This window comes from Augochlora pura, chromosome 7 (genome assembly GCF_028453695.1).
Source record: "Augochlora pura isolate Apur16 chromosome 7, APUR_v2.2.1, whole genome shotgun sequence".
NCBI lineage: Eukaryota > Metazoa > Arthropoda > Insecta > Hymenoptera > Halictidae > Augochlora > Augochlora pura.
The window spans coordinates 7319636-7347362 of NC_135778.1; the positions used below are offsets into that span (position 1 = coordinate 7319636).

The following is a 27727-nucleotide window of genomic DNA, read 5'->3' on the forward strand; positions in this document are numbered from 1 at the left end:
AGAGGATTCACCTGTTCCCCTGGTTAGTTCCACGCTTATCCGTTCACCGCCATCAAATTCCGCGCGAGACCGCTTCAAGGAAGCCGCAAAACCCAGCTTGCCGGCAGACAGTGCAACATTCCAGGCCGCCGGACGACGCAACCAGGCCCGTTCCCGTGTATCCGGAGCAGAAGGGTGTATCGAAACAATTCTCGGGATACACCTGATTCCCCTGCTGGGACCAAGGAATGTTTCTACCGAACGGTCGGGCAGGTGGAAGGAGGTGGAAGGTGGAATTACCGATGACGAGAGAGTCACGACCGAGCTCTCGTTCCTTCCAGCAGGATGGAGGGGCGTAAGGGGGGAGGGAGGGGGCAACTGGTACGTATCCTGGTAACATTGGCCCCCACTTGTGACTGATAAAGTTGGGAAGCACATACGTTGACGCTAAATAGACACATACACCGACACCCACACATACCATTAACGATTTCGATTCCGATTCCGATTTCGATTCCGACACGAACTTCGATCGTCACCAGCTCTGATTTCGCCTCTAACCAATTCCGATTTCGCCTCTAACCAACTCTGACCGACCCCGACCGACTCCCCGACACCGATGCCATCGACAATTCCGATTTCGACACGGTTACCATCAACGATTCCGACTCCAACTGCGACATCGACACCGACACTGTTCACCAACATCGAACACCGATGCCGACACGGACACCGACACACACAGAGAGACCAACACCGACAACGACACCCAACAACCACACCAACACCGGCACGCCGACACCGACACCGACATCGTCAACGACAAAACGCCGACCGGCGGCGACCATCGTCCGTTCCAACGTCTGCAGTTGCAGTCAGTCACGGTGCTTACACTCGAGCACGCGACAGCCTGTTCGCGGGGGATTCCCAGAGTTTCCCTTGGACGATCGGTCCCGCGTTATCGTTTCTCGTGTCCCTGGTACAAGGCATGTCGGCACAGTGAGTCACAAACACCTCGCCAATCGAGCAGTTTATATTCCAACGCGAGATTACGCTTCCTCGATAGAAGATAACCTAGAGAAGCATATTCATGGACTAGATTTGCGCGCTCGTGAGTTGATCGGTACTTGAAAAGTGATGCACAAAACAGTGTGAGGCGTTCATGGAATAAGGATATAGTGGCAGTGAGTAAATCCTTGTGATCCCTGTACGGCGTTCGTACAATCATTTGCGAACAAAAATAATTCCGGTGAAGGCTTTCTATGGATCGGCCGAGAATCGTTTTGTAGCGCTCGTGGGTTTTGCAGAGCGCCCGCTTTCGTGTTTATTCTCTGCGCATTGTCAGGCGAAACAGAATAATTTAAAGGGAAAGCGATAGTCCAAACACAACGTTCTGTCTGACTTTCGAAATATTCAACTTTTTTTGCCGTTTTATTTGCAATCTGTTGCGGGAAATCGCGTTAGTTCGATCTAGGGATCGAGAGATGGTGGTGTTCGAGCGGCCGATAGCGTAGTGCTACAGCATTGAACGCGTTTCAATCTTTTGGTAGATCGGTGAATCACCTGGCTCGATTCCGTTACTCGCGTTCGAGGAAAGTTCAAGGGAATACGTGTACGGCCGCTTTCTTAAATCGTTCTTTTTAGCGCGATCGCGTACACTAACCATTATATGGTAATTACCGTGACACATATTCGAGAAACGGTGTTGTTTCACGTTTGAGTAACTTTAACAGATCGGGAACATAATTGGACGGGGCAGGGCTTCGCGCGATCTCACTCGACCAACGAAATTTCACGTATCTGTGCCTTTCAAAGGGGGAAATTCGCATAATTCCGTCAGATTTTCGAATCATCGTTCTCGCTTATTGGCTGCGTTCTGATCGATTGTTGATTAGCGTCGTTCATCTCAACGTTGCGATAATCGGCGATTTTATAGGGTATGGTGTAGCACTAACTATGATATTACATTTTTTTACAACGAAAAGTAATTTGTTGTCTTACAATTTAAAATCTTCTTTCGAAATTTTATTATCGCTACTTGAAACGATGATCTTAACAACATATTAGACAATCATGAAGATTATCGAAGGATGTTAGTTTTTCATAAATAATTAGCAAATGTTTGAAATCTAAAAATTAGATCTAAAATTTGAAATCTATCAAAATTAATTAAAATAGTATTCTGTAAATTTATGTTAATTAAATTTCAAAATAAATCCCATAGGCGCATTTATGCAGTTTCTTTTAACTAATTGTATCTCTAACTAGAGAAAATGACTGCTCTACGAAGACACAATTCAAAAAGAAACATTTAATACTGAATTTGAAATTTTAGGTACGACACTTCCTAAACCTGAATCCTACTTATACTAATTTCTCAACACGCATGAAGCATCTACAAAAAATGTATACCGTGCGATGGAATATTTCTTTGTGTGCGTAACGCAACCGTGAACTCATGGTCTATTTCCTATTAAAACCGACATATGATATGGCCTAAAACGCGGCGCTGGCTAATTAAAATGATTTTTGTCATTATATTTCCCTTTACATAAATATCTGTCGAAAGTACAAATCTATTCATTATATGTGATATTCGTATGTATTTTTGATTATCCATTACTTATGTTCTCCTACAAGTTGTTACAGATTTTTGAGACACAAATATTTTTCATTGTAAAAACCAGTTTTCCAAGAATTGTCTAACTACGTGTATGTTGTAATGCGTGAAAAAGAATATTACTCTAATTTACACGTACACAATTTGTGTAGATATAACAATCTGCAATTGAAATACATATAGATAAAGGACAGATCTGATGCATAAAGTTGAATCTCTGATTCGTATCTTCACTATTTTTAGTATTATACTTTACTATGTTCTTTATTCCAAAAACTTAGAAGTATATAATGTATGCAGATGTATAAATAGACAATTATAATGCATATATAAAACATATATACATGTACATATGTCCATATATTCGCGTTGAGGTAGATATAACGATAAAAATGATTTCGCGTGAATTCGCTGGAACAATAAAGCCACGCTTATCTACGGAACAACTGAATATTACCTTTATGAATCAACATCACGTTGCAATAACCGTACTACGTCATAAATTGACGAACGGACTTGGTGACCAGGTAGTTTAATAAAAATTTCTTAGCCACCTTCGCGCGTTACACCGGTTTCTCTCGACACCGTTCCCTTCCACGCAATCCAAGAAGGTCAAGTACTTTTAGACGATCCTTCCGTTATTGATGTATCGTGGCAGTTTCTTATTTGCACTCGCCCCACTCCCTTCCTACTCCCCACCATCGGTCCCATCCACGTTCCATTCCTAATCGAAGACTCCTCTCAATAGAATCTTTCGTTGTTCGCTATAGAGGAAAGAAACCGAACGCGTGGAGTGCAGCTTTTCGGATCGTCGCGGCCTGATCGAAGAAATCGATCGAGACTCCTCTCAAGCAAAGAATAAACGGAAGCGGCTAAAATCATCAGCGACTACTGCTGACCAATACCGGAGGATAATCTCTGTGACTTCGATCGAAGTGTAGAAAAAAGGGAGTTGCGAGAAAAAGAACCGGTACCAGTCGAATCGTCGTCGTTAAAACGATTCAACAGAAGTGCAGGGTGAAGAATGTGCGATCGTTGTTGCGTCTGAGATACGTTTACGCGATCGTGAAACGGTGACACAGAGGGGGGTTTTACATGCGTCATCGTCGTGCGGATACAAATCGTACGCGACGAATCGTTTCGGCAGCAGTACACGTGCGTAACAAGTTCGATTGGTCCTGTGGAACACGAGGCTTCGATCCTCACCCAAGGACGCTCGGTAATAAATGCGGTACCGGAGATGACGCTGTACGTGTTCTCCAAAATGTTTACCCGGCTACTTCTGTTCCTGGTGTGCCTTGCCGCCGCTTCCTACGGTAAGTAAACCACCCGTGATACTTTTCCTTAGATCCGAGAAAATTTTAATTTGATCTGTAAACATTTATTTTTTAAAGCCATCTAGAATGCACTTGCATCTCTTGCTTACTTTGCTAGGATTTCTCTTAAGCGAAAAAACCTTGCACACTTCATGCGATAACTAATTAAATACAAATAATTACAAAAATAACAACCACGCCCTTTGGCCAAGGTCTAATGCTCGCAAGTCCCTTGCTGTGCCTGCTATTAGGAAAACAGTATCATTACGGTATCATTAAAATCACATTAAGGATACAAGAATGCGAAGAGATAAAGCTTCACGGTATATGTAGAAACGTAGGCCCACACTAATTTTCCAAAATGTATTAATAATGTATCCTGCATCATCATATTTCATCACAGCTTTAGAAGTTAATATGATTTTATTTTGATATGGTAACGATTCGGATGGCGAGACTTCTGTCAACGTTAACCTAGAATATACAATATATCAACATTTTCCTGATGTTTAATTGAAATTTTCAAACGATGCATTAGGATTAACGTGTCTAGAGGGAATACTTTAAAAAATATCTTTATCAAGATTAATAAATAAAATGATAAATAATCCTAAATATACTCGATTATATTTTTATCAAGAAGGTTCGTAATTCATACTAATTGTATTGTAATCGTATAATATCTGTAAAGTATGTTAATTAGCACAATGTAAAGTAAGAAAGCATATGCAATTTTCGAAAAATTAATGACATAATTATTACACGTATTTCTGATTTTTAAATGTTTCGAAGGGTAAGCAGTATTTAATAAGCGATTTGTTAACTGCCTACAGCTTGGACCTGGAACAGGTGTATTTATTGAAGGATAATAAAATAATAGATAGCTAATCCAACGATAATTTTCACGCGAGACTGCCATTAAATGCAATCAAAGTTACTGAAAAACGACTCGATTCGTCAAGCTTGACATTAATGGCTTGAAAACAAACGTCGAACTCGTTGCCCGATTATTTCCAAGGACTATGTTTTAGAAAGAGATTGATTAAACTCAATAAAAACTTAAGAAAAGTAGTGCTTCGCTAAAAGTTCCAAAAAAAATACGCGAAAGTAGTCTACAACAAAATTATAATTTATAGCCAACCAACACTATATTAAAACCTTGACAAGGGGCATCTAATTTGTAAATGGTTTTACATAGGTTGTATTTCAAGTAACAAGCACGAAGGTAATTGTTTTTCTTGTTACCAACAATTGTTTGTTCCGTCTGAACGGTAATGTAAAAAGTTCCACTTCTTCATTGCCGTTCTATGAAACTTTTCATAGTAAATGTTTCAATTGCACGCCTACGTGTACACCCGACTACAATCGCCAAACGTTTGCATTAATAAATGTGAATACGATCGAATCGATCTCACCGAAAATTTCGCTTACGATAATACTGAACGAGTTAGTTGGCGTATGTATACTTTTTCACGAGTTCGAACTAACTTAATTTAGTGTTACGAACATTTACAAACAGAACAAACAATGTTTGAAAATACATACTAACTTGGATGGAGACAACTATGGCGGAAGAATAGACGATAATTAAATCTACAAGAACGAAGGAACTTTAAAGCTCGACTTTCACGAAAATGTAATACCAATTTCAACCGAAAATGTCATTAAAAAGTGTCAACATACTTTTGACACGAACATATTTCGTACAGTTTCGGCAGTGTATCCCTACAAAGCATTCAAATAAAGGTTGCAATTGTCGCAGAAAATGGGTTTAAAAGTTTTCGTAAATCCAGCAAATATATGAGAATTGTTTCTCAGAGTAACAGCGCATACGTTTCTCTTTCGCCTGGAAAGCGAAGATGATCCGGTCGCTTCGTCGACTCTTTCTTTTCTCCCGTGATCGTCTAGAAAAGTTGGTCGCTCGAACAAAAAACGTTCCAAACGACTGAGGAACGTTTCTATTTTGTTGCTGACGCAGTCAATTACGTTTCTAGCACCGTCGCGCCGTTGAAATCGACGAAGAGCGAACGCCAACGGTAGGCGAGCCAGCGAACGATTCTAGGCGACGGTTCGCGTTTCGCTCTGATTCTGCCCGCTCGAGATCGTCGTGACTTTGCTTTGTCGTCGCGCGCCTCATGCTCGATGTATGTACATATCGTAGCGCGCGAGCACGCTTTTGGTTAGGAATCCGTTTTTCTGGCCTAAAATGATTGTAGCGTTGTTTCAAGATTATAGGTTATAGTGCAGTAGATCGCAGAATTCATCTCGACACCAGCAAGAGTAGTATGAAGTCAAAATGATATCTTTTCCAAAAATAAACTTCATCCTTGGAAATCTCTCCTTGTAAGTGGTCTTAAAAAATAGAGGAAAGATTTCTGGGTATGTGAATTACGATATTTATAGTATTTCATGTTTCTGAGTAGCGTGAAATGATTGTAAAGTTTAACAAAAAAATTCCTTAGAACGTATTTTCTACGCTATATGTCAATATAATATATTTACAAAATATATTTAATATTTTATTTTATGAATATATTTACAAAGTGTTCTGTACCTGACATGAAAACTGACTATGGCATCTGAATCTATAGACATTTATGAAAAGAAGCTATTGAGAAAATACGTCGCTGCGGTTATAAATCTGTGTAGATCCAGGAAATTGGCAACGCGTGTCTGACTCATTGCCGCCAAACTTCCATCGCTCGTCTACCTCGACTTAGCAGTGCCGTAGCTCCTTATAATAGATACCGCTATTAACAGTTAATATACAAGTATGAACTCATTTAATGCATGCGATAACGACGTATGTCTTATCGAAGCCTGCATAGACAAACATTTGTACATTTGTTAGCACAATGTTATAGGTACTTTCTTATTTTCCATTTACGTTACTCCTGCTGCCAACATTAAAGTAATTAATGCGATTCTTAATAATCGCATAATAATACTATGCGAGATTACATGGAATATTAAAATTAAATATTATTAAAATAATAAAATTAAAATGTCTCCTAATGTGTCTAACGTTATTGCGTGCATCAGATGAGTTCATATTAGTTAGGACCCGCGGTACCTGTTACGAATAGCTACGATACTGCTAAGAAAATAGATGGACGGGCGAGAGATGGCTGTTTGGTGGCAAAGCGTCTGCACGTGTTGCCGACGCATATTTTCTCGACCCGAACGAATGTAAACCGGCTTCAACACTTTTTCTCGATAATTTCTTCTTCATAAATATCCATCGAATCAGACGCCGTGATCAGTTTTTGCGTCAGTTAAAGAATTTTTCGTAAATTAGAAACATATAATATCATAAATGTGATACAATAGATTCGTTTTCGAATTCAAGTTTCGGAAAGCGATCCTTTGCAAGGATCAGCCGTTGGACATTACAAAAATCATGTTGAAGAGTGCAGTTTTTTAAAAATTAATTAAATAATGAAAGTATATCTATTAATATTGAAGAAACATTAACAAACCTAGTTGAGTTAATGTAATGCATTTTGTACTAAATTGTGCTGAATGTTTTCCGAGTGATATCCTTGAGCTCATAATTATCTGAAGTGGCTATAACATTTTGTATTTCGACTACGAAAAACAAATGTTTAGACCACTCTGCAGCGGCAGCGGCAATAGCAACAGCAAAGGCCGCAACTGCATGGCGACCGCGCGAGACGAAAATCGTCATCGCGGGTTTGTTATTCTAACGACATACGCGTTGCCGACGAAAGTGAATTCAATGCTGAACGATGCGGCGTGGCACGGCCAACATAAATTTCCGCGTGACCGGTCAACGGGCACGGACCTAGTAGCCGGATCCACGTGCCAGTCCCACCAGCGCGGCGCAGCGACCACCAAACTTCTCAATGAAATATAATCGTTGCGTCGCGACCGACACGGAAAAGAGAAAAGAGGTCCTGATAGGATAGTTGGCCGCCCCGCGGGCGCGCAGTGCCGCCGTGTCGTGTCGTGCCGGAGAGAATTACCTTGGAATCGGAATTTCACTGCCAAGGCGCCGAGGCGAGCGAAGGCAAACAAAACTATTCCTAGACCGTACGAAACCGTTTTTGCTGCTACCGAGCGATTGACGCGTTCAAATATGTCTCTTACTCATTAACTCCGACTAGTTGACCTTTCTTAAATAAACTTCGATAAAGGCGAGTAAGGCCGGTCTACCAAGAAAGATTTATCAGTTCTTAAAATCCAAAAATTATGAAACTTTGCAAGCAACTATAGTTCTTCTAGTACCGTTTCTTGGTTTGATGAGTGAAATCAAACCTTGAATAATTTTAATATTTTCAGTATCGTGAAAAATGTTTTTTTTGATCCGTCCTTTTTAAGAATAATAAGGGCAACTTTAAAAAAATTTTGGACAGTTAGGTCATATTATACTAGGTCATTGATTTCGCATGGAACGCATGGTAAAATGTAATTATACAGAGATATTAAATTGAATTGCCTTCTACCAGTAGCAAAAATTATCAGGAATAATATGTCAAAACTGATATTTTCTCAGAAACGTCTGACTAGAGAAAATGATTCACAAGTAAGACATTCAGGACAAAAATATGTTGAAGCCACGCATTTTTTCCTCAAAAGTATCGTAAGTGTAACCAGTTACGGTCGTAGAATAAAAAGTAGCAACTTTCTACAAATTTCTAAATATACGTACGTAATTGTTACGTGAAACTGAAACTAGTTTTAAAATGCAGAAAAAATATTTCATACACCTTTCTAATGAGTCATCTGTATTGAAAAATAAAGGCAATCATAACTTTTTTCATTAATAGTCTGCAAATGCGAATGCAAATTCACATTTTCATGTATTTGTTACTAAGAATAAAAATAAGTATTTTTTACCTACCCGTAAAAAGAATTCATGCTCGGAATTAACTTATATTTTGATTCACTTTGTTCACTAGCATTTGCAGAAAAATGAATCCCCTAAAGAAACGTTAAAATTATAAATAAACCCTTTAAAAAACCTCTAACAAATGTTAACCATCTGAAATATTATTAATAGCTTTTGGTGACTTTTGACGACTTTTGACTCGGTAAAAAAATGCATTTCATTTCTTATGAAAGATTTTGTATATTTGCAAGGAAAAAAGGATAAACAGCCGTGTCGTAATAATTTGGCAAGACAGATTCTTGTCGATTCTTTTTGAATGCCGTCTCGTAAAACGTTTCCGATCTGGTCGAGAGAAGCCCTGCGCCCAAAGCCCACGGCCCACGAACCGAAAGAACTGGTTCCTCTACGGAAGGTGGATAAACTCGATGCAATGCGTGCATTTAGTGAAACATCGCTCTGGAATGCAAACACGTGGGGAAGGGAAGTGTAGTTCTCCCTGCGCGGGAAGTATCGTACGATTTTGCGTTACGATCTAAACCGTTCAATTTTATATCTTCCATGGACGCTCTTGCTCTTTCTACGGTATAATTTATCGCGACTATTTTTGGTCGGTTAATTTTCTATTTAATTAAGACTGCGTAACGAGTCTTCTCTACCGGAAGCACGGTTTTAACAATTCTGTTGAACATCAAAGGCTAAATATGCTTCATAAAATATTGGCCGACATTATGTTATTCAGTTATAGACAATTAGCATGAATTTCGTGACGCCGGGCAGTTAATACAAATTTGCGCAACGTAAATTACTTGATGGCGTGTATTACGTAACAAGAATACCTCAGTCTTCTCTCGTAAAATGATTATAAATCACGTCAACTGTCAGGTACTATATCGTGAATAAATATTTAGTTAGCTGAAAGATCAACCGAAAGCAAACTTTTACCATTTTATATTGCTCGTTTAGGTCTGGCCAGAAATAATTGCTGTCTCGTCATATTTTATGAGTCGAAATAAAAATCGAAATTGATATTATGTGTATTAAATATGTGTACACATTTCTATCAACAGGAGACTTTATTTCTTACTTTTATTTGAAGTAAACTTTGCCTAGGCTGTGCGGTACAGAATCGAGACATGCGTAGAGACAACATGGAAGGTTGTCTGTACAGAATCTTTGATAACATGCGAGGAGGAGCGACATATGTAACCGATAGCTCGATTGAGAAATACCGACGTTCCAGTTTTTTTGTGTTCATTATCGACTCGAATCGAAACGGAAGCTACAATTGCGAGTGTCGATCGACAAGAGTCGATAAACAGGGTACACTGGTACCAACCAGGGTAGCCACGAAAAAAAGAGATCCTCCACATCCTGAAAGTAAAAATTCCACATGTCATTGTATAGTCCGCAATTGTACACTTATGCACTGATAACAAGGATGCGCGATATTAAAATTAAAATATCTCCCAACGTAATAGTTCTTTTTTTTACATCGAATTGTGCATAAGATATTATATGATTACATTAAAAAAAATTAATGGTGATTTTGGGTGTCCGTCGATCGTAAGAATGTACTGCTTTCTTACATGAATAGGACGTATAAAAAAATAAAGCATCCAAATCCGTAATGGTATAATAAGTAGGAATGAATTGTTTATAATTTTTGTCATACTATCGATACGATTCGATATTGACACGCGAGCTTGCATCTCTGCAAGCGTGTGTGCTGCACTCTCCGAAAATCAGAAAACGGGAAGACGAACGAATTAATACTCTGTCATTAAAGTATTCGCGACGAGATCCAACAACGGAAACACGACGCTCTTTGATAGATTTCCGGGGTTAATTCTAGCCAAGGACAATCGTTAACAGGAAAATACACGTCCGCCGATGAACGCGGACCGTGATCGTCGCGCATCGATTGTTTCAACTACGCTGGAACGTTAACTAATGAGTTTGCTGTGCGTAGGTACGAGAAGAAGCTGGTTTTGTAATATTCCTCGAGAGACCTCGCCGCGAGATGCAAACATCCGACTGAGAAAATGCGTAAAAATGAAGATTCCACGTGGAAATTTTTCTGCATTTCAATTCATCCAGTACAATGTTAAATATTAATTTCTCCGTAACACCCTTTGAAATATTTCGATTGCAATGTGGTAATTAATGTAAAACCGACGAAGTAATCGTAGGTACATTCTGAGTTACTTGTTTCAGAACTAATTCTTCCGAATTTCCTAAAAAGTGTAACGATTCATAGTTCAAATACAATGTCTTAAACATAATAGGAGAATTTAAGCATATATAATAATAATAATAATAATAAGTAATTATAGTGTATATATATACTATATATTATAATTACTTATTACTAATTACTAAAACAATTATTATTTCACACGAAGTTCCATAATCTATGTGTCATTAAGAAACTTTCGCCTCGAATTCTTTAGGAACTGTTCCGAGAACAGGTGCGAAGTCTTTCCAAGAAGGCAGGCCCGATAAGAAGAGAGCATTTTTCTCGGACAGGGGGGGCCGATCTCGTGTTACGCGAAGACGCAATGCGCTGGAATGGCGTCAACGATGTCGCGCCGCGTTCTTTTGTCATGACAGTTGATTGGATAGTCGCTTTGTTACATTTTGCGGTTCGAATTACGCGCAAAGATAAGACACGTAGTGTGTGCATCGTCTAAAAGAATCAATGTCGATTGACAAGGAATATCTGTTTTTTAGTTGTAAGAAATTCCAGGATGAAACAAATCGAAATATTTTCAGCATATTTTTCTTTAACAAAGATTTCTCGAATTTATATTTTATGTATTATATGAATTATGTGTACATATATGAAGCACAAATATAAAATAGGCATTTGAAAAGTAAAAACTATATTGTGAAATTACATTTAAAGAGTCTTTTTACAGTAATAATAAAATCAATAAAAAATTATTGTTTCACAAATACAAGAATTATTTCATTATATACAGTCGAGTGTTACGAGCGTTATGAGCTGAGGACTAACCGCTGCCTATTTCAAGTTAACCCCTTGCACTGCAATAACGAGTCAGACTCGTAGTAAAGATTTTATGCAAGATCTACTGAATATGAATATTATTAACCCTTTGTGCTCGAAACCATTTTAACTGTAAATGTGAGATAATTTTCCTGGCTCATGGTATGTATTTCTATAGTATGCAATAATGTGTATAATAATTATGCGTACGAAATTGATTCTTGCGACTCGTAGCAACAGTTTCGCTAAACAATTTTTTAAATCTAATTTGTATTGTCATAAAAATTATTTTGAGGCGTGGTAGTCGCCTCAGAGTCACCGTTCGAGTGCAGAGGGTTAATTTCTTCTACATCGAAATAAAAATAAATTCTTCTGTTATTAAAGTATAGAAACAATTGTAGATAAAGACAATACGGGAAACAGTCATTTTCTGGTCCTATTAAGAAAATTATTAAGTACGAATAAGTGCTAATCGTCACAGCGTGAAAGGAGCGATAGTGCGAGGGGTTGAAGGAATTAAGGGGTTTTTGCTTCGTAACTTCATAATAGTTGTTGGCAAGTCTTATAATTAGATCGTTGTCTGCCTACTGAAGAACAATGCCGACACGGCGAAAGTAAGATTTGAAAGCCGGCTACCGGTCTGTCGGAGCAGCACGTATCGCCATAAAATCATGAGTCGATGAGTGTGTCAATGTAAAATGGAAACGACCTTCCAGTGTCAGCGACCACTATGCTCGTCCTTAAACCAGCACGCTAAGATGGAGATGGCGAATGTTACGAGACAATACCAAGGACCAAGTTCGGTGGACATATATTACATACCGGCCACGTAGAATGTATCGAACAGTGTACATGGTCACTTTATCAAAGAAATTCGACCTTAATTACTCATCGAAAACGATGGCAGACTTTGAAAAACCGTTAACATTCGCCGATTATGCAACAAATCGATCGAGATTCTAGTCATGTGATAACATACTTTTCTATACACGGTGGGGAGCAACATTGAATCGACGCTTTCAAAGAGGTATAACTTTTTTAAAACTAGTCTAAACGATCTGAATTTTTTGCAACTGTTAGAGGGATATTTTGAAAATGTTGACTCGATTTTGCTCCCTACTATTGTATATCGTCGGGCACTTCATTTTTACAAGTATTTCGTTATGATTCCGTCCCTGCGTCTATTTGCACATGGTGACAGACGCGCGACGCAAGGCGATTGGCTACGTGACTGTCATAGCTTCCTGCCTGATGTGTCCTACATAGTAGATACATATACGTATTGTACATGAATTATATGAATTTTACTATGTTAAACCTGATATAGCTCTGACAAATCTTACGAATTTGACGAAACAAGGAAATTTGCTTCCAATTGTCCTGTTTTAAAAGACATTTAAATGCCCTGTTCCTCCTCTATAAGTTTGCTTAGTTTTACTAGTATATGACTGCAAATACAACGTGAAATACACCTACACGCATAGATAGCAATTTTAGAGAAAAGAGTGAATATCGTTTATATGTATATGTATACAAACTTCAACAATAAGTTTCTTTAACATTAAACCTACCGAGCTCGAACAGCGGCTATACGTCTTGCTTTAGAAGAATGGCAAGACTGGATTTATTTAGACTTTCTGCCATTTGTATTATAATTTATGCTTCAATCGTGGTATCCATTTAATAATTTCGTATGTAAAAGACTTTATAAACTAAAAAATTTTATAAGAAAAAGAGTGGAATCGGTCATTTTGACCGACTTCAAGTCAAGAACTGTTTCCATGATTTATTTTCTACATTTATTGCCGATCCGAAATTATCACGTGACACAATGGAAAAAGGTCTACAGAGGAGGATACTATTGACAAAGGAAACAAGATTGACAGTAGAACCTCATGGGTGATGTGGAGATCTATTGATACGAATGTTGATCTAATGTGCGCCATGAATAGTTACTACGGTTCACGTCCGATGGAGCCACCTGACATTTAAGGATATCCCCCTGGCAACCCTGCACAGGATTTGAACCCTCGATGTAATCTTACAAAAAAGTATATCGTATAATATATGTCTTATTTTAATCAGAAAAACCTTGCAATCGCAGTGCAAATGTCCCACTAACAAAAAATGAAAAATAAAAAGGTTATACATTGCGTTATCTATTCTTTATTTGCCGTTCTTTTCTACGTTCGGAAATTAACACATTGTAGGCGGGAAACGCGTAAACTCGTTTGTCACCTCTTAGTACTGAAGCGCGGGAGACAACAAAACTCGTTTTTTCTTGAATGGCGGTAGGGCCCGGGAAACGTGTAAACAAAGGCATGAAACGGGCGAAGTGCTCCACATTTTTGTTTATATCTCCAGTAACTTCGTGATTCTGTTTTTTGTTCGGACGCCTCAATCTGAAAAATGCTCGCATTACGGCGCGATTCGGCGCGATTTCAACTATAAATCTGAAATAATTTTGCTGGCTTATAATATTCCCATTTCATGCGCCAAAGTATATTTTATACATATGAAACTGATTCTTGTGACTCATACCAACAGTTTGATTGTTAACAATTTTTTAAATCTAAACTCTGTTAGTATAAACATGATTTTGGAACGTGATTGAATTTTGATGGTGTCTCAGAATCACCACTCAAGGGCAAAGGGTTAAATATCGGCCTTGGACAGTCTTAGAGCATGCTGCTAGCACGACTGACTCTAGCACATGTATGTCCCGAGTTTAGAAACTTTATTTTTATTCAAATTATTTTGACTTTAATATTAATTGTCCATACTATAGCTGTATACAGTGTATAACTGTATGTATATTGATACGCGATGCGTATTAAGATATGGAAATAGTTTGTCGGATCTACTGGCTCTGACCTATACAATGTAATAAGTATATAACTGCTTGTAATATCAATTTGTGAAATATATTTCAGTGATCGAGGTGCACTCCGATAATTTCCGCAATTTAGAAAGTGTCATAAAAATGGGTAGACCGAAAAATATAGTGTGAAATAAATTGTAACAAACAAAGGAAACGATGGCGATATTGTCGGGAGAAACAATATACTTTTCTTTTTTTTTTCAATGTTACTAACGATGTGGCTGAGTAGGTATGTTTAGGATTATCTATGATATTATTTATCAATTTTGTTCAACATATGCGCCTTCTAGACATGTCAGGTTTCTCTATAGGCCTTAATAGACAATTAAGTAACAACATTTACGTTCTACGTTCAAATAGACTCGAACCCCGCTGTCCGAGTGTTAAACAATTAAAGCTCTAAAGAAAGGTTCTCGTGATTAACGTTTCACGATACACACGCAATTCGATTTTCAAATCGATGGAATCTATAATTTAAAAACATCTCGAAGAACTATTTTATAGATGATAGAAAGTTAGTAAGGCATGATCGTATTATGGGAAATCTGTCGCGGAATTCGTTATGTATATGGTAACAACGTTATTCAAACAAGCTATTATACTGTACGATTTATCCAATTGGAATTTTAACATGTGTTCGTGGAAAAGAAAAACTTTCTATTGGTGATTCGATTGTAAACGATGATGCTGCGATGTGTTCACAGGTGTACCCGTGACAGAGGAGTCTGATGAGACCACCACAGTTAAGCCTATCAATAGTAATTTGACTGATCCTAAGGTTCAAGGTTACCCGATAGATGACATTTTCTCCGGAACGAGGGCGTCTCCGATTCCAGTATTATTCGTCGATGTTCCACACCATACAGAAACAGAGCTCGGTTCGTCGATACTTCTGGCATGCAGAACCGCTAATCCTGTGGCCGAGTGCCAATGGTCCTGGCAACCATTACCACCGATTCATCTGCCGCTACCGGATAACAGCGAAAGTCTACCGAGCTCGACGAGTTAGTCTTTAATTCTATAACCTTTCTATTGGAATTTGTAATACATACAATTCTACAAGTCATTAGTTAACGCACTTCCTGTACTCTACTGATAAAGCATACAGACTACCATCAAGAATACACAACCAACGTTAGAAAATTTTCCGAAGCAGATGGTATAACACATTCATTCGTACATATAAATGCGTGGTAGTAGCATAAGTGTTCCAGACGTAAAAAAAAAGTTTCGATACTAGTATGTAAGGGTGGGTCGGATTTAGCTAGGATCTGTAACGTGTAGAAAGATTTATATATTTGCCATTTGCCATTTAGTACGTCTTTTTTGCTTAATCGAATGAATTACAGTGATCGCGTAAAAGTTTTTGTCGCACGATACAACAGAATGCTTCTATTTTTACATTAATGGATCTCATTGACTCGGCCACAATTGCGCCAGCCGAGCTCGCCTCTCATTGGTCACTGTTTTTCAAATGAATAAGTCGTAAGCAATGCCGTGGATTACATTTTCGATAAGAAAAATGTTACTTCAAATGACCTCGAGAACCTCTTGTTTTCCGGAAGCAACGTAATGTTTGGAACATTATGTATAGTCTTCTGTAATTCTCTCAAATACGCTCGATATTTATTACATTTTTGAACAAATAGCGTGAACTCTTTCTGACATTAGGACTATCCTTAACACTTGCTTATACACAAGAGTTACAACATTGCTTCGTGATACACAAAGTTTCAAATAAATGAGTCGCACGATTTTGACACTTTCGATAATGAAACAATACCTATCATGAAATAAAATGTGCACTTTTCCCCGATAGTTTCATTTCGATCAAACATTCATTACAATCTTATGGCACTCGCGTGGCGTGTATTAATATCTCGTTGTAATTTATAGCCATCGCAGCCTCGGTGATTCAAACGACAACTACGCCGACTACCAATCCGTTGACGGTACGACAATTTCCTGCCTTCGGGAACAATAGCAACGACTGTTCCGTAAGATTCTCGAGTACGAAGCACGAGCAGACCGGATACTGGACCTGCGCCGCAAGAACTTCCACGAATGATCCTTTCACCAGTACAGAGCCTGCCAAGCTAAGCATCGTCAATGAGAATCAGGGTATGGAATGTTCATTGTTTCTCGAAACTGTTGATGCAAGATAGACGTTAACATCCGATATATGATCAATCGATCGAATAACACTTCGTGATTCGATAATTCATCCTTCGTATTCAGTAGCGTTCATTAACACTGATTCACGATGACATTAACATAACGTCACTGAAATTAACATTGACAGCGGGAAAGAATTTTGAAAACAATTTCTTCTAGATGCCAATATTTATTTTATATTATAACCATTTGTAAAGAAAGAAATAAATAATATGTAAAGTATAACAGGGTTGCATCTTTGTGAAGAGAAATTTTTACACAAAGCAAATTAATGTTTCTTAAAAAAAAGGTTTCTTAAAATAATATCATTTCGTATATTTGAAATAAAAGAAATTATTATTTTCAAAGAACGGCATTAAATTATTTGAAATGGTTAATTTTTACTTCCGTTTCAAATGAAATTTACTCGAATTTATTAAAAATGATTCGACAGATTTGTTACAACTCAAATGGTCGTAACGGTGCTCATTTTTTAACGTACAGTCTTCAATATTTGAAAATTTGAAACGAATGGAAACGAATAAATTGATAAATCGATGAATAAGAACTGAAGAATAATGCATTGGATAATTACTTGCAAAGCGGATGACCATGTCGATTGCAATGACCATGAATTATGTTGTCTGCGACATGTTACTACTAAACAACTTTTCCCGATACTGTACATGCGTTACCGCCACTCGACCTTAGTCTACAGGATAATATTGGAAACTAAAGTTAGCACCTACGCCTACGTTTAAAATACTAAATAAGCAACCATGTCTATGGGTAATCTAGTATAAAATACACATATACATGTATGTATGTATACACATGTATATGTACACTGAGTAATAAAAGTATCGGCACACATTGGAAAGGGCATAACTCTTTTAAAACTCAACTGAACGACTAGAATTTCTTTTTGGATGATAGATGAATAACTAAAACACTTTTTAATTGTTATATTATTTGAAGCGATAGAAAAATAACTTATTTGTTTATAAACAGTTTTAAAATATAACTTTAAATTATAAATTATATGAATAATATATGTTATTGTACAATAACAAAGAAGGATTTACAATGACATTTTACATGTCATGAAGCACCAGTATCAGGAGATATAATGCTTATCTACGCTTGCTTTTAGGTCTTCAGATGGTATTTGCAAAATACGATAACATTGTCGAAGTACCAGCAGAATCCTCGGCACAAATAATGTGCCAGATGAGGTCACCCGTCCGTGAGTGTCAATGGTCCTGGCGGCAGTTAAACCAATCACAACCATGGAATCTCGAGGTGAAACGGTTCCCAGCTTTTGGTAACGACAGCACAGACTGCAGCATCAAGTTCAAGAACATATTACCGGGACAAGAAGGGTACTGGACATGCGGCGCCAGGATCGATTTGAATTCCTCGTTCGCGCAGTCAAATCCCATTCGTCTTCTCATATCGGAAGGTAAGAGAACGCGATGTTTGCAGGAAGCGAATATGCAATTCTTTTGAATCTCGGAGTGATGACGTACGTTAAATTGTCTCCTAACACTAGTGGTGTAATGTTAACTGCCGCTCAAAAGTATGCTGACAGTTACAAATTTTATGGAAACTTACGCAATATAACGTGTATTATTATTGCTAAATTCTATTGCGAGAATGAGGGGGAACCACTAATTTCCAGGAAATAATATAGTTTTGGGAATCATCCTTTCTTCGTTAGTAGATTATTAAAGATAAAATGGATCGATCGAGTTGCAAAAGAACTCGTTATGCAAGGATTTTCCACATTGGAAAATTTATGTTAAATTCCTTCTATTAGTGTTCACGTATTTAATTGTCTTCGTTCCTGCTGCTCAGTCGAGTTCGTGCAACTGTCCAGAGGAATTCAAGTAGCACCCGGTGAATCAGTGCTGCTCAGATGCCTGGTGAATAAACCAGTGGTTCAATGCGCGTGGTCTTGGAAGGCTACGAATTCCAGTCAAGAGCCTTTGTTAGTAAAGGAATTTAGTCCGAATAAGGAAGCCGATCACGACTGTTCCGTACGATTTAAAAACATTTTGTACGAGGAAGAAGGCTTATGGACCTGCGGTGTCCGGTTATCACCCGATGGAATTGTGCATAGGGCGCCCCCAGCCACCGTTAGCCTACTACCTACAGGTAACATTAGCTTTGACGATACGTTAAAATTTCACATTCTTCGTATCCAATTAAATTCCACAGCAATTTCTTTAGACATTGATGGTACGAAAGTTTCTATACCGATCGGAATGGTGTTTTCAGTATTCTGTCAAAATTTAATGAAATATAAAGCTGTTCACATAGAACGTGCCATTAATTGATCCGTTTATCTCCGGTCGTTTCAGCCAAAGTCAGCTTCGTTGAAATGCCGTCGGATACTTCTGCGCCGATTGGTACGGAGGCTTCATTAAAATGCATAACAAGCAGTCGCGTCGAGAAATGTACGTGGACCTGGAAACCACTTCACGGAGAGGATCCAGAAGTCGTGGCTCAGGAATTTCCGAGTAATGGCGACCTTGGTAGAGATTGTTCGCTCACTATACCACGCGTGTACGCCGAAAAACAGGGTCAGTGGGCTTGCCAGGTGTCGATCAGTTCCCTCAACACAGTACTGACTTCTCCCTATGCCAAGCTCACCGTCTTCGAGCAAGGTAACTTCATCATTTTTAACAGTATAACATCAAGTCAATGTATGTAAACATAAAAAAGTGAGTGAAAAAATAACGAATGCTGATTCATCCAATTTCAGACCTAATTCCATTCAAAGATCGAAAACCAATTTGTTTTTAAATTAAAACAATTGAAACTTCTTAGCTCAAGAATCGTGGGGACTAATTTGTGTCTCGTCCTGTATATACTCTACGTAGAGAAAGTACAAATTCAATTTTATTTAAAAAATTCAACATCTTTAATTTAATAATGTTCTTTCTAGTGTAACTAAAATTATTGCAAGTATACAGTAATCAGGGAGGGCACAGTAGTTGGCACACATTTTCGATGATTATTTTTTAAAAATAAATGTTTATTTTTGCAGATATACTTCTCCTCTGGAACTTATTTTATAATCAATATTCTACTAGAACACAGATAAAAAGTAACTTCTTGTATATAAACGTGACATCATAAAAATACATTTGTATTTCAGAACACATTTATAAGAAAATTATCTTATGTATGGATCTTATGTTTATATGACATTTCTGACACATTTTGATGTATATCATCCCTTCAAATATTGGTATACGTTTATAGAAACACTCTGCATAACTCTTATAATTAATTCGAACAAATTTCTGTCATTAGTAATGATTATGAACAATTTTTAATGTCTTCAATGTTTCTAAATTATTCTAACTCTTTACAGATGAGGTAAAATTCTCGGAGCTCTCGCAGGACATACAAATATCATCCGGCGGTTCCGTCCTCCTCCGATGCGTGACCTCGTCGGTGGTGGAACAGTGTCGATGGTCTCTGACGCCGGTAAACTCGAACACCACGGTGGTCGTGAAGCAGTTTCCTGCGTTCGGGACCGAGGCAAGAGACTGTAGCGTTCGATTAAGCCATGCTCTCGCCGAACAGGAAGGACTCTGGACCTGCGGTGCCAGATTACGGGGCAGACAAAACTACACGGACGCGCCACCGGCGAAGCTGAGCCTCCTGGAACCAGGTATCATCGAATCCTGAGATGGATTCGTGATGTTCCTTCCACGGTGGGGGTATTAAACATTATTGAATCATCGATCTGAGGATCTCTGGTCGACGTAATCGCGCAACGTGAGATGCGTGACACGACTATCGATACGCGTCCCTTGCTAGAACTTTGAGACATGGTTGAAATCACCGGTCGGCCATAGATCCTGAAGTGTGTACAGTGTGAGCGTAGTGTTTTATGTGTTTTACGTATTATTGTACAGGATGAGTCACCAGACTCTAGAACGCAAGTAACATTGTTTTTTAATTTATTGAGGCCGCAGAAAGTGAAGAAACATTTTGAAAATTGTTTAGCCTTCGTAAAAATTTATATATATATATATATAAATTTTTGCATGTATGTCTGTATGTAGTATATTATGAATGAAGAAGATCCACTTTTCTTGTTCCTAGAACGGAACAGAACCTTTAACATTCTCTGTCAATGGTAGATGTGTGTGTGTCAATAGTTCTACAGTTGGTGACGACTCACTTGCAGTTTACAGTATCACAACCCTAATGATTAGAATCCCAATCAATTATAAAATTGCGACGGTATTTCGGTGCATGCTTTGAATCATTGTTGCACTTCCATGAACTCCAAGACAGTCATTATGACATATTTTATCTGTAAAGACTTTGCATTATTTCCTGTGGCATTCGTATCCTATGAAATGTTTCGACTCAATTGTCAAATGAGTCGCCCTGTGCAACGTGTGTACATAACAGATCATTTAATGAACATTGATAATTCCGGTCGATATCACAAAAGGCAATATTTGTTCATTAAAACAGTTTTCGATGAAGATATTTCAAAAGGAGCAATTAAACACAGTGGTATATGTATGATCTTATTACGGACCTTAACACCGTAAACTCGCAAGAATTTCATTGTAGCATAAATCGTTGGTTTCTATGAAGTTCCATTGAAGTGTAGTTTTTATGGAAATACTTAACACGTACATATTTTTCCAGCTGCAGAATTTTCTAAAAACATTTTTTCCATATCCATGAATTGAATTGAAACCGAGATAAAATAACATGTCCAAAAAACTACTTCAAAAAATCTCAAGTAAATCGGTACAAAATTGAGAATGAATTCCTTTTAATACTTTCTTTATTTAATTTTATCGAAAATCTTGTTGGATTTTTCATTAAAATACTTGTTGCTACATAACGATGTTTAACACCGTTTGCGAACTGATGCAAAATAACGCATCGCATTGATTTCTTTCTTTGACAATGTAATCCATTATTAAACTTTCTAATGATGAATTTATTCATTTTGTTATACAGCTGGTCCCAAAATTTATTCGCAATCGTGTAACGAGGGGTTCCTAACAGTGTAAAAAGTGAGACGATTTGTTTAACAACTGACTGAAAAGAGTCTTTGTTTTCATGACGATTTATGACGAAAATTAAAATTGAAAAAATTACAGGTCTCGTAAAAATTCGTAAAAATCAATTTTATCTAATCCTTCTAAATAATTAGCAGCTAAGGAAACATATTTTTGTAAAAATTACATTCCAGCACATTTGATCGTAACCAGCGATTGCTATTTTAATACCGTTCGTTGTTGCATGAAAACAGAAAGCGGCGTCGCCTAAACATCGAGTGCTAAGTATGCAGATACCGCCGTAACAATAGGACATACAGAAATATTTGCAAAGCCATTCTTTGTGTCGATATACGGACAACAAGGCGTTTTACTGTATATGTATAGGTACCATTCTATCGTTTTTCATCTTTCCATCGCTCGATTTTCATTCCATTTTAATATTTATTGTTACCAACCATTCTGTTCTAGTTAGTAAAACTGATAGATATTCCCAAATCGTTACAATGTATATCCCTAAATTGTTACAGCGTTTGTTGCACTACCCATATATGAGTAACAAAATTACTTGCTTGCTTGTTGATAAAGTAATTAATAATTGACATGTGGTTCGACTTCTAATGATACTACACAAATTTGAATGCAAGCGGATTTGTACACACTTGCTTGGTATTGCTAAGCTTTTGCCAGTGAAACCACGACTTTAGATTCTATTTACGGTTCATTGTTTCACCGTTATTTGCCCAGAAGCTTAACGAAGAATTAACAGTTCATAATTCCATCCGTTTTCTTTATGTGCCAAATAAAATTATTAGAGAGAACACCAAGCATGTATCATAGCTGGAGATTGTCCCACTAATAGCAATTAGTGTCTAATGAAAGTATTTTCACTACACAAAGTATAACGGGTATATTCTTATCATGGTCACAAAGGCATGCTCGCGCACTTTTCACCCGATAACACCTGTCATATAATGTCATTATCTCTCTTATTTATGTGCTCAACGACAGGGCTACGCTCAAATGACTTCGCATTTAGTATACTTGATAGCCGAGACGTATGCGAACGTCGAACTAATCGTATAAAACTATTATACGCATTTAGTATAACTGTAGTATTAGTCTTTATCGGCGTATTATTTATTGTCGAAGACCACTGTTGATAGCGAAAGTGTTCAAGACCACGCTTTGAAAAAGAAACACTCGCTGCCAAATTTATCTTGAACTATAATATAATACAGTTTGCGCGACATCGTTTCGTATGACTTCAACGAACACGTAGATTTCTACGTATAACGTGAATATCCATTAAGAAGTCTTTTTTGCCAATTAAAATAGGAAACTTTAATGAGAAAGGGACGGATATGTTTTAAATTAATAATTCGATCCAATGCTTGATCAATAAAATTGACGAATTATAACTAACAATGCTTTTTTTCCTACTATTTAGAAATAATAAAATAAATAAAATAGTTCCTTCTTACAATTAATGCAGCTAAACTAGGCACGAAAGTATAATTTGTAATTAAATAGTTTTGAGCTTATAATTGGAAATAAATACAACAGGTACAAAGGATAATTACATAAATTATCCTTCCAATTATCAGGATTTGAAAATTTTTTTCAAAGCAACAGTGTTTGGTATGCAAACAGTTCTAATAAACGACGAAGTAGTTTTTTAATGGCTTAACATAGAAGTGGGATGTGCTGATTGCACGTTTGCAATGTGTAAGATTTGAATCGAATTAGCTACTGATTATTTAAAGAAGGACTACGCATGAAACTTTAATATTAAGATTAACAATATTTATTTAATGGTAGGTTCTGGAAGAGACTTTTGCGTGCTTATAAAATTTCAAATCCATTAGACGAAAGTTTCTTTCACGTTTAAACGTAGTGCGATAAGACCACAACGCGGAATTTTAGGATACTACGATACATTCTTGTTATACTCATTATATCTAGCTATATGCTAAACTTAACATTAAGTAGACAATTTTTACTGTTAAGCTTCTCCTTTTATGAGTATGTTCGTCGTCGTTTTGAGCAATGCAACTTTCTCGTTGCCTTATAGCAGAGCTGTTCAACGTGCCTCGCGGCGGGCAAGGGCAAACGGGCTGAGGGCATAGTTACGGTGCGAATCTTCGGACAAGAGTCTTAGCAGAGTGGAGACGTGAGAAGAGAAAGAACAAAGTGTTTACGTTTTCATGTCATTCTATATATCATTCTATAACTATTTCACTCAATCCCCGACGTTGTTTCCAGTCAATCTCTGTCACTGTTTTGTGGAGAGGTTCACGAGGAGCTAAGGAAGGGATATCATTGCCCTCGGGGAATGGGGGACTAGAGCCCGTCGATCAACGTTTGTCCTGGACTGAAAATCGTTGACCTCACGGACAAGATGTTTTACAGCTCTGCTCCTATGGTCAGGCCTGTTTGAGTCACCGCTCGTGAACCAAATGAGACTCTTCCCCCTCTTACGTGCTCCACGATCCGTCCCCACTATGCACCTTCAAACATCTCTCACGCACTCTTGCGACACCATCGCTTGTAGCACAGAATAGTAACGGAACCGAAGTAGTGGGGAAAGAGAGGGATTGGTGGTGGGAGCTTGTGGCTCGCGGCCAAAATAACTCGCCCAGGCCTGCTCTATAGAACATGGTTCACAGATTCAATGACAGTACGACCGTATCCGAAGCGTATCACCACCGTACTTATGCAAAACAAAGCGGTACTTATGTACCAATCAGCAATGCGTGTAAGAAATCAAACATTAGAACGCTTTATTAATTAACTAATACATCCTCGTGTGCCATTGAATTATTGTTAAGTTTCCAACGTGAGCAAATTCGTGAATCGGTTACCCAGACTGAGTCGTGCATTTTTTACGCGTTTAAACGTTGTCTCCGGTATTGTAAAACACTACTTTGAATAAATGGTAATACGAAAACTTGACTGCCCTATTTCTCATTACAGTAGCGCACGGTTAAATTTACTCGTCGATCGATTAATGGTAACCGATTCGGTTGCCATTATGTAAATTTAAACGTACCGGACCACCCCTTTCACATTTTCACATCTTTGACTTCAACTCCCGAAAAACGACCAATTTCTTTATTTACCAATACATATTCTCCGGGTTTACAATGTTACTCAGGGGTTGTATAATACTAATGAATTACAATAAAATAACTTATATTAAACGGCTAAGTCGCACTGTGTTTGAAAATCTGATAACTTTCGAGTTCTGTGTGACATACTACCCCTGGTAATAAGAAGCTACAGTCACGAGTGAATTTTAAAAAAACGAGATTATATTTACACCTCAAATACCACAATAAAAGTATAAAACTTGTTGGCTACTTTAAACCGGACATATAATAGACTGGGCAGAGAGAACGATGCTTGGAAAAGGTATTTGGCCATTTAAGTTTACTTTGAAGCGTACAATAATTCGCTTTGTATTCATAGTATTCAATATTTTAGGACATTTATACGCGTATGTATGACGGTTTTAACGTGTGCTGATGCTAATTTTTCTAATAAAATTAAATTTTTATTTCATTTAATAGAATAGAATTTTATATTTTATTGGTGAAATTTTTTCCTATGATAATGTATTGCTTCGCCATTCTTATTCGTATTTGCCGCATTTGTTTCAATATATTAATGTTTCTATATTGTTCAGAAAGGACAATGATGAAAATTGATAAATTTTGGCCTTTGACTATGGTGATGAATGCTTTGTGTGTAACCAATAATCCCATTAACCATGGGATATTTATCGTCTTCAACTCGTATAGTGGAATATTTTCAAAAATTGTGAGTAATCTACTGTTGCTATATGTGAATACGTGCACTGAACACCACCCCTCATATTGGAAAAAGTCACTCAAAACTGCTTGTGCACAATTCGAGCACCGGATGCACCCATATTTATGTATGTTCCCTCCGGAGAATTTTCACCAAAGAAGATACTTCGATGCTATCGATAATTATGTACAAGGAATAAAGCAGAAGAAAAGATGAAACACTGACTATAAAAAGGATCGATGATTTTTAGAACCGGTGACAATGGCAGTGTGGGCTGTGCCCCATCAAATGGTCACACTAGCGTGCAAAGTCGAAACTGTGTTATCGGAAGTACAATGCCACTGGATTTATGCATCGAAAATTCATATTTATCAAAATATGAGCGGAAGCAGAAGGTACTTTAAAATTTTGTATCGCGTATATTAATAAATTTGAAATCTTTTAAGCATTTCTCTGAATTTTTAGACACAATATTCAAATGAACTATGGTACAGGACTATGCACGTTAGAATTTAAGCCCGATCAATCCGATTTGGGACTTTGGACATGCAAATTCACTATATCTAATGAACACGGTGATGCGGAATTAGGCAGCGCGTCCGTTGTTGTATTAAATAGCTTAGGTGGTATGTGATTTTCGATATTTAATTTTGCTTAACGATATAAGATATTGATTAAACTTTTTACACTATTCTACACCTAAATATTGAATATGCAAACTCTGGCAATAAGTATTTGTCCAGAAGTAGTAGTAACAAATTAATATTAGAAGAAAAGATTCTTTATATCTCTAATACCATTGCAAAAATATAAAAACCTCGGTAACTTTAAATTGGACTTTTATTGAATAAATACGCGAAATATATCTAATGTTTCAAATATTTTCTTGAAAAATACAAAAAAAAACAATGTTTCGAAAAAAAGTATTTGGTCATTCAAGTTTGCATTATGGTGTTTAATAAATGTGTTTAGACCAATTTTAGTTTTATCCTGTAGCATATACAGAAAATCTTTCACAGTACATGAATATATTTGAGTCAGTGTTTGCAAGTTCTCCCCCATTCCTTGCATAACTTATTTTCGCGTCTACGTTGGGCATCCCTCGCGTCCGCATGCTCCTTGAAATCTCGTACAAACCTACTACTGTTGACTAGTGTTGACTAGTCAGCGAAAATTGCGGATGCGATAACAACGAATTTTCCGTTTTGCCATAATTCACTTTTAAGCGGTGTTTTTAACCCTTAAAGAAAATGCAAAATTATATTTTCTGTCAAATATCTTGAGAACGGTACAAGATATTGAAGTTTAAACAAAATTCAGATGTTGTTTTTATGTTCAATAGAATGTGTAAAAAATTTCATCTACTATATTTATCATAGGAAATATAGATGCAGGTTTCATATTTTAATTCTTTAAATAATAAAATTAAGTAGTATCCATATTTAAGCATACTCAATTTAATTCTTATATTACAAATTATACTTCATTTTTTTATTCTAGATGAGAGGCTGGGATGGATAGTAGGCACCTTAACTGCTGTAATTTTGTTTCTGATGATTACTGTAGTTGTCTTAGTGGTTTGTAAGGCGCGTCTATTTGTCCGGAAGTCAACACGTATTTTGGAAACCATACCTCCATCGGAAAGAAAACGTATTGCACGAATAAACGAGAAACGCTATTCGGCGAATCCAACAAAAACTCCCGCTATACGAGTTAATGATAATAATCTAGCTACACAAAATGTATCAAGCATTGATAACATTATACCCAACAGAAGTCCCCATTTATATGAAAAAGTTACAAAATATAGAAACCCATCGAAAGTATATGAAAATATTCAAATGTAAATGATAAACTTCTCAGTGTTATAACAAATAAGAATTATCATGTAAATAAAATTTTAACAAAATACATTTAATATGTATAGATGTAAATATTAATAGATTTAATAATTGCTTAATTTGTAAAATCCATAGGAATAAAATGTATTTCTAATGAATAGATAAAATTGAAAAATATGTATATTTTTTATTATACTCGTGTTTTTACAAAAGTTAAAG

At 37.1% G+C, this 27727-nt stretch overlaps 1 protein-coding gene across 2 annotated transcripts; it reads left to right on the forward strand.

Annotated features, from left to right (window-relative positions):
* Positions 1-832: 832 nt before the first annotated feature.
* Positions 833-27668, forward strand: LOC144473759 (uncharacterized). Of its 2 annotated transcripts, XM_078187946.1 has the most exons (11): positions 835-1163; positions 3370-3915; positions 15360-15659; positions 16552-16776; positions 17963-18271; positions 18667-18966; positions 19173-19478; positions 20192-20494; positions 25918-26062; positions 26133-26293; positions 27168-27664. In XM_078187946.1, exons 2-11 carry the CDS (start codon positions 3840-3842, stop codon positions 27512-27514), a joined length of 2472 nt encoding a protein of 823 aa, XP_078044072.1. In that variant the 5' UTR covers positions 835-1163; positions 3370-3839; the 3' UTR covers positions 27515-27664. The 2 variants fall into 2 exon arrangements, with proteins under 2 accessions (XP_078044073.1, XP_078044072.1); XM_078187947.1 differs by lacking the exons at positions 25918-26062; positions 26133-26293 and having other exon boundaries at positions 833-1163; positions 27168-27668.
* The last annotated feature ends 59 nt before the right edge of the window (positions 27669-27727 follow it).

Excerpts from the sequence above, each read along its gene's own strand:
- LOC144473759 (XM_078187946.1), top strand. The coding sequence starts at position 3,840 with ATGACGCTGTACGTGTTCTCCAAAATGTTTACCCGGCTACTTCTGTTC. Across the intron at positions 15,660-16,551 it reads AAGTCTACCGAGCTCGACGA|CCATCGCAGCCTCGGTGATT; the intron begins GTTAGTCTTTAA and ends TGTAATTTATAG. Across the intron at positions 26,294-27,167 it reads TGTATTAAATAGCTTAGGTG|ATGAGAGGCTGGGATGGATA; the intron begins GTATGTGATTTT and ends TTTTTATTCTAG.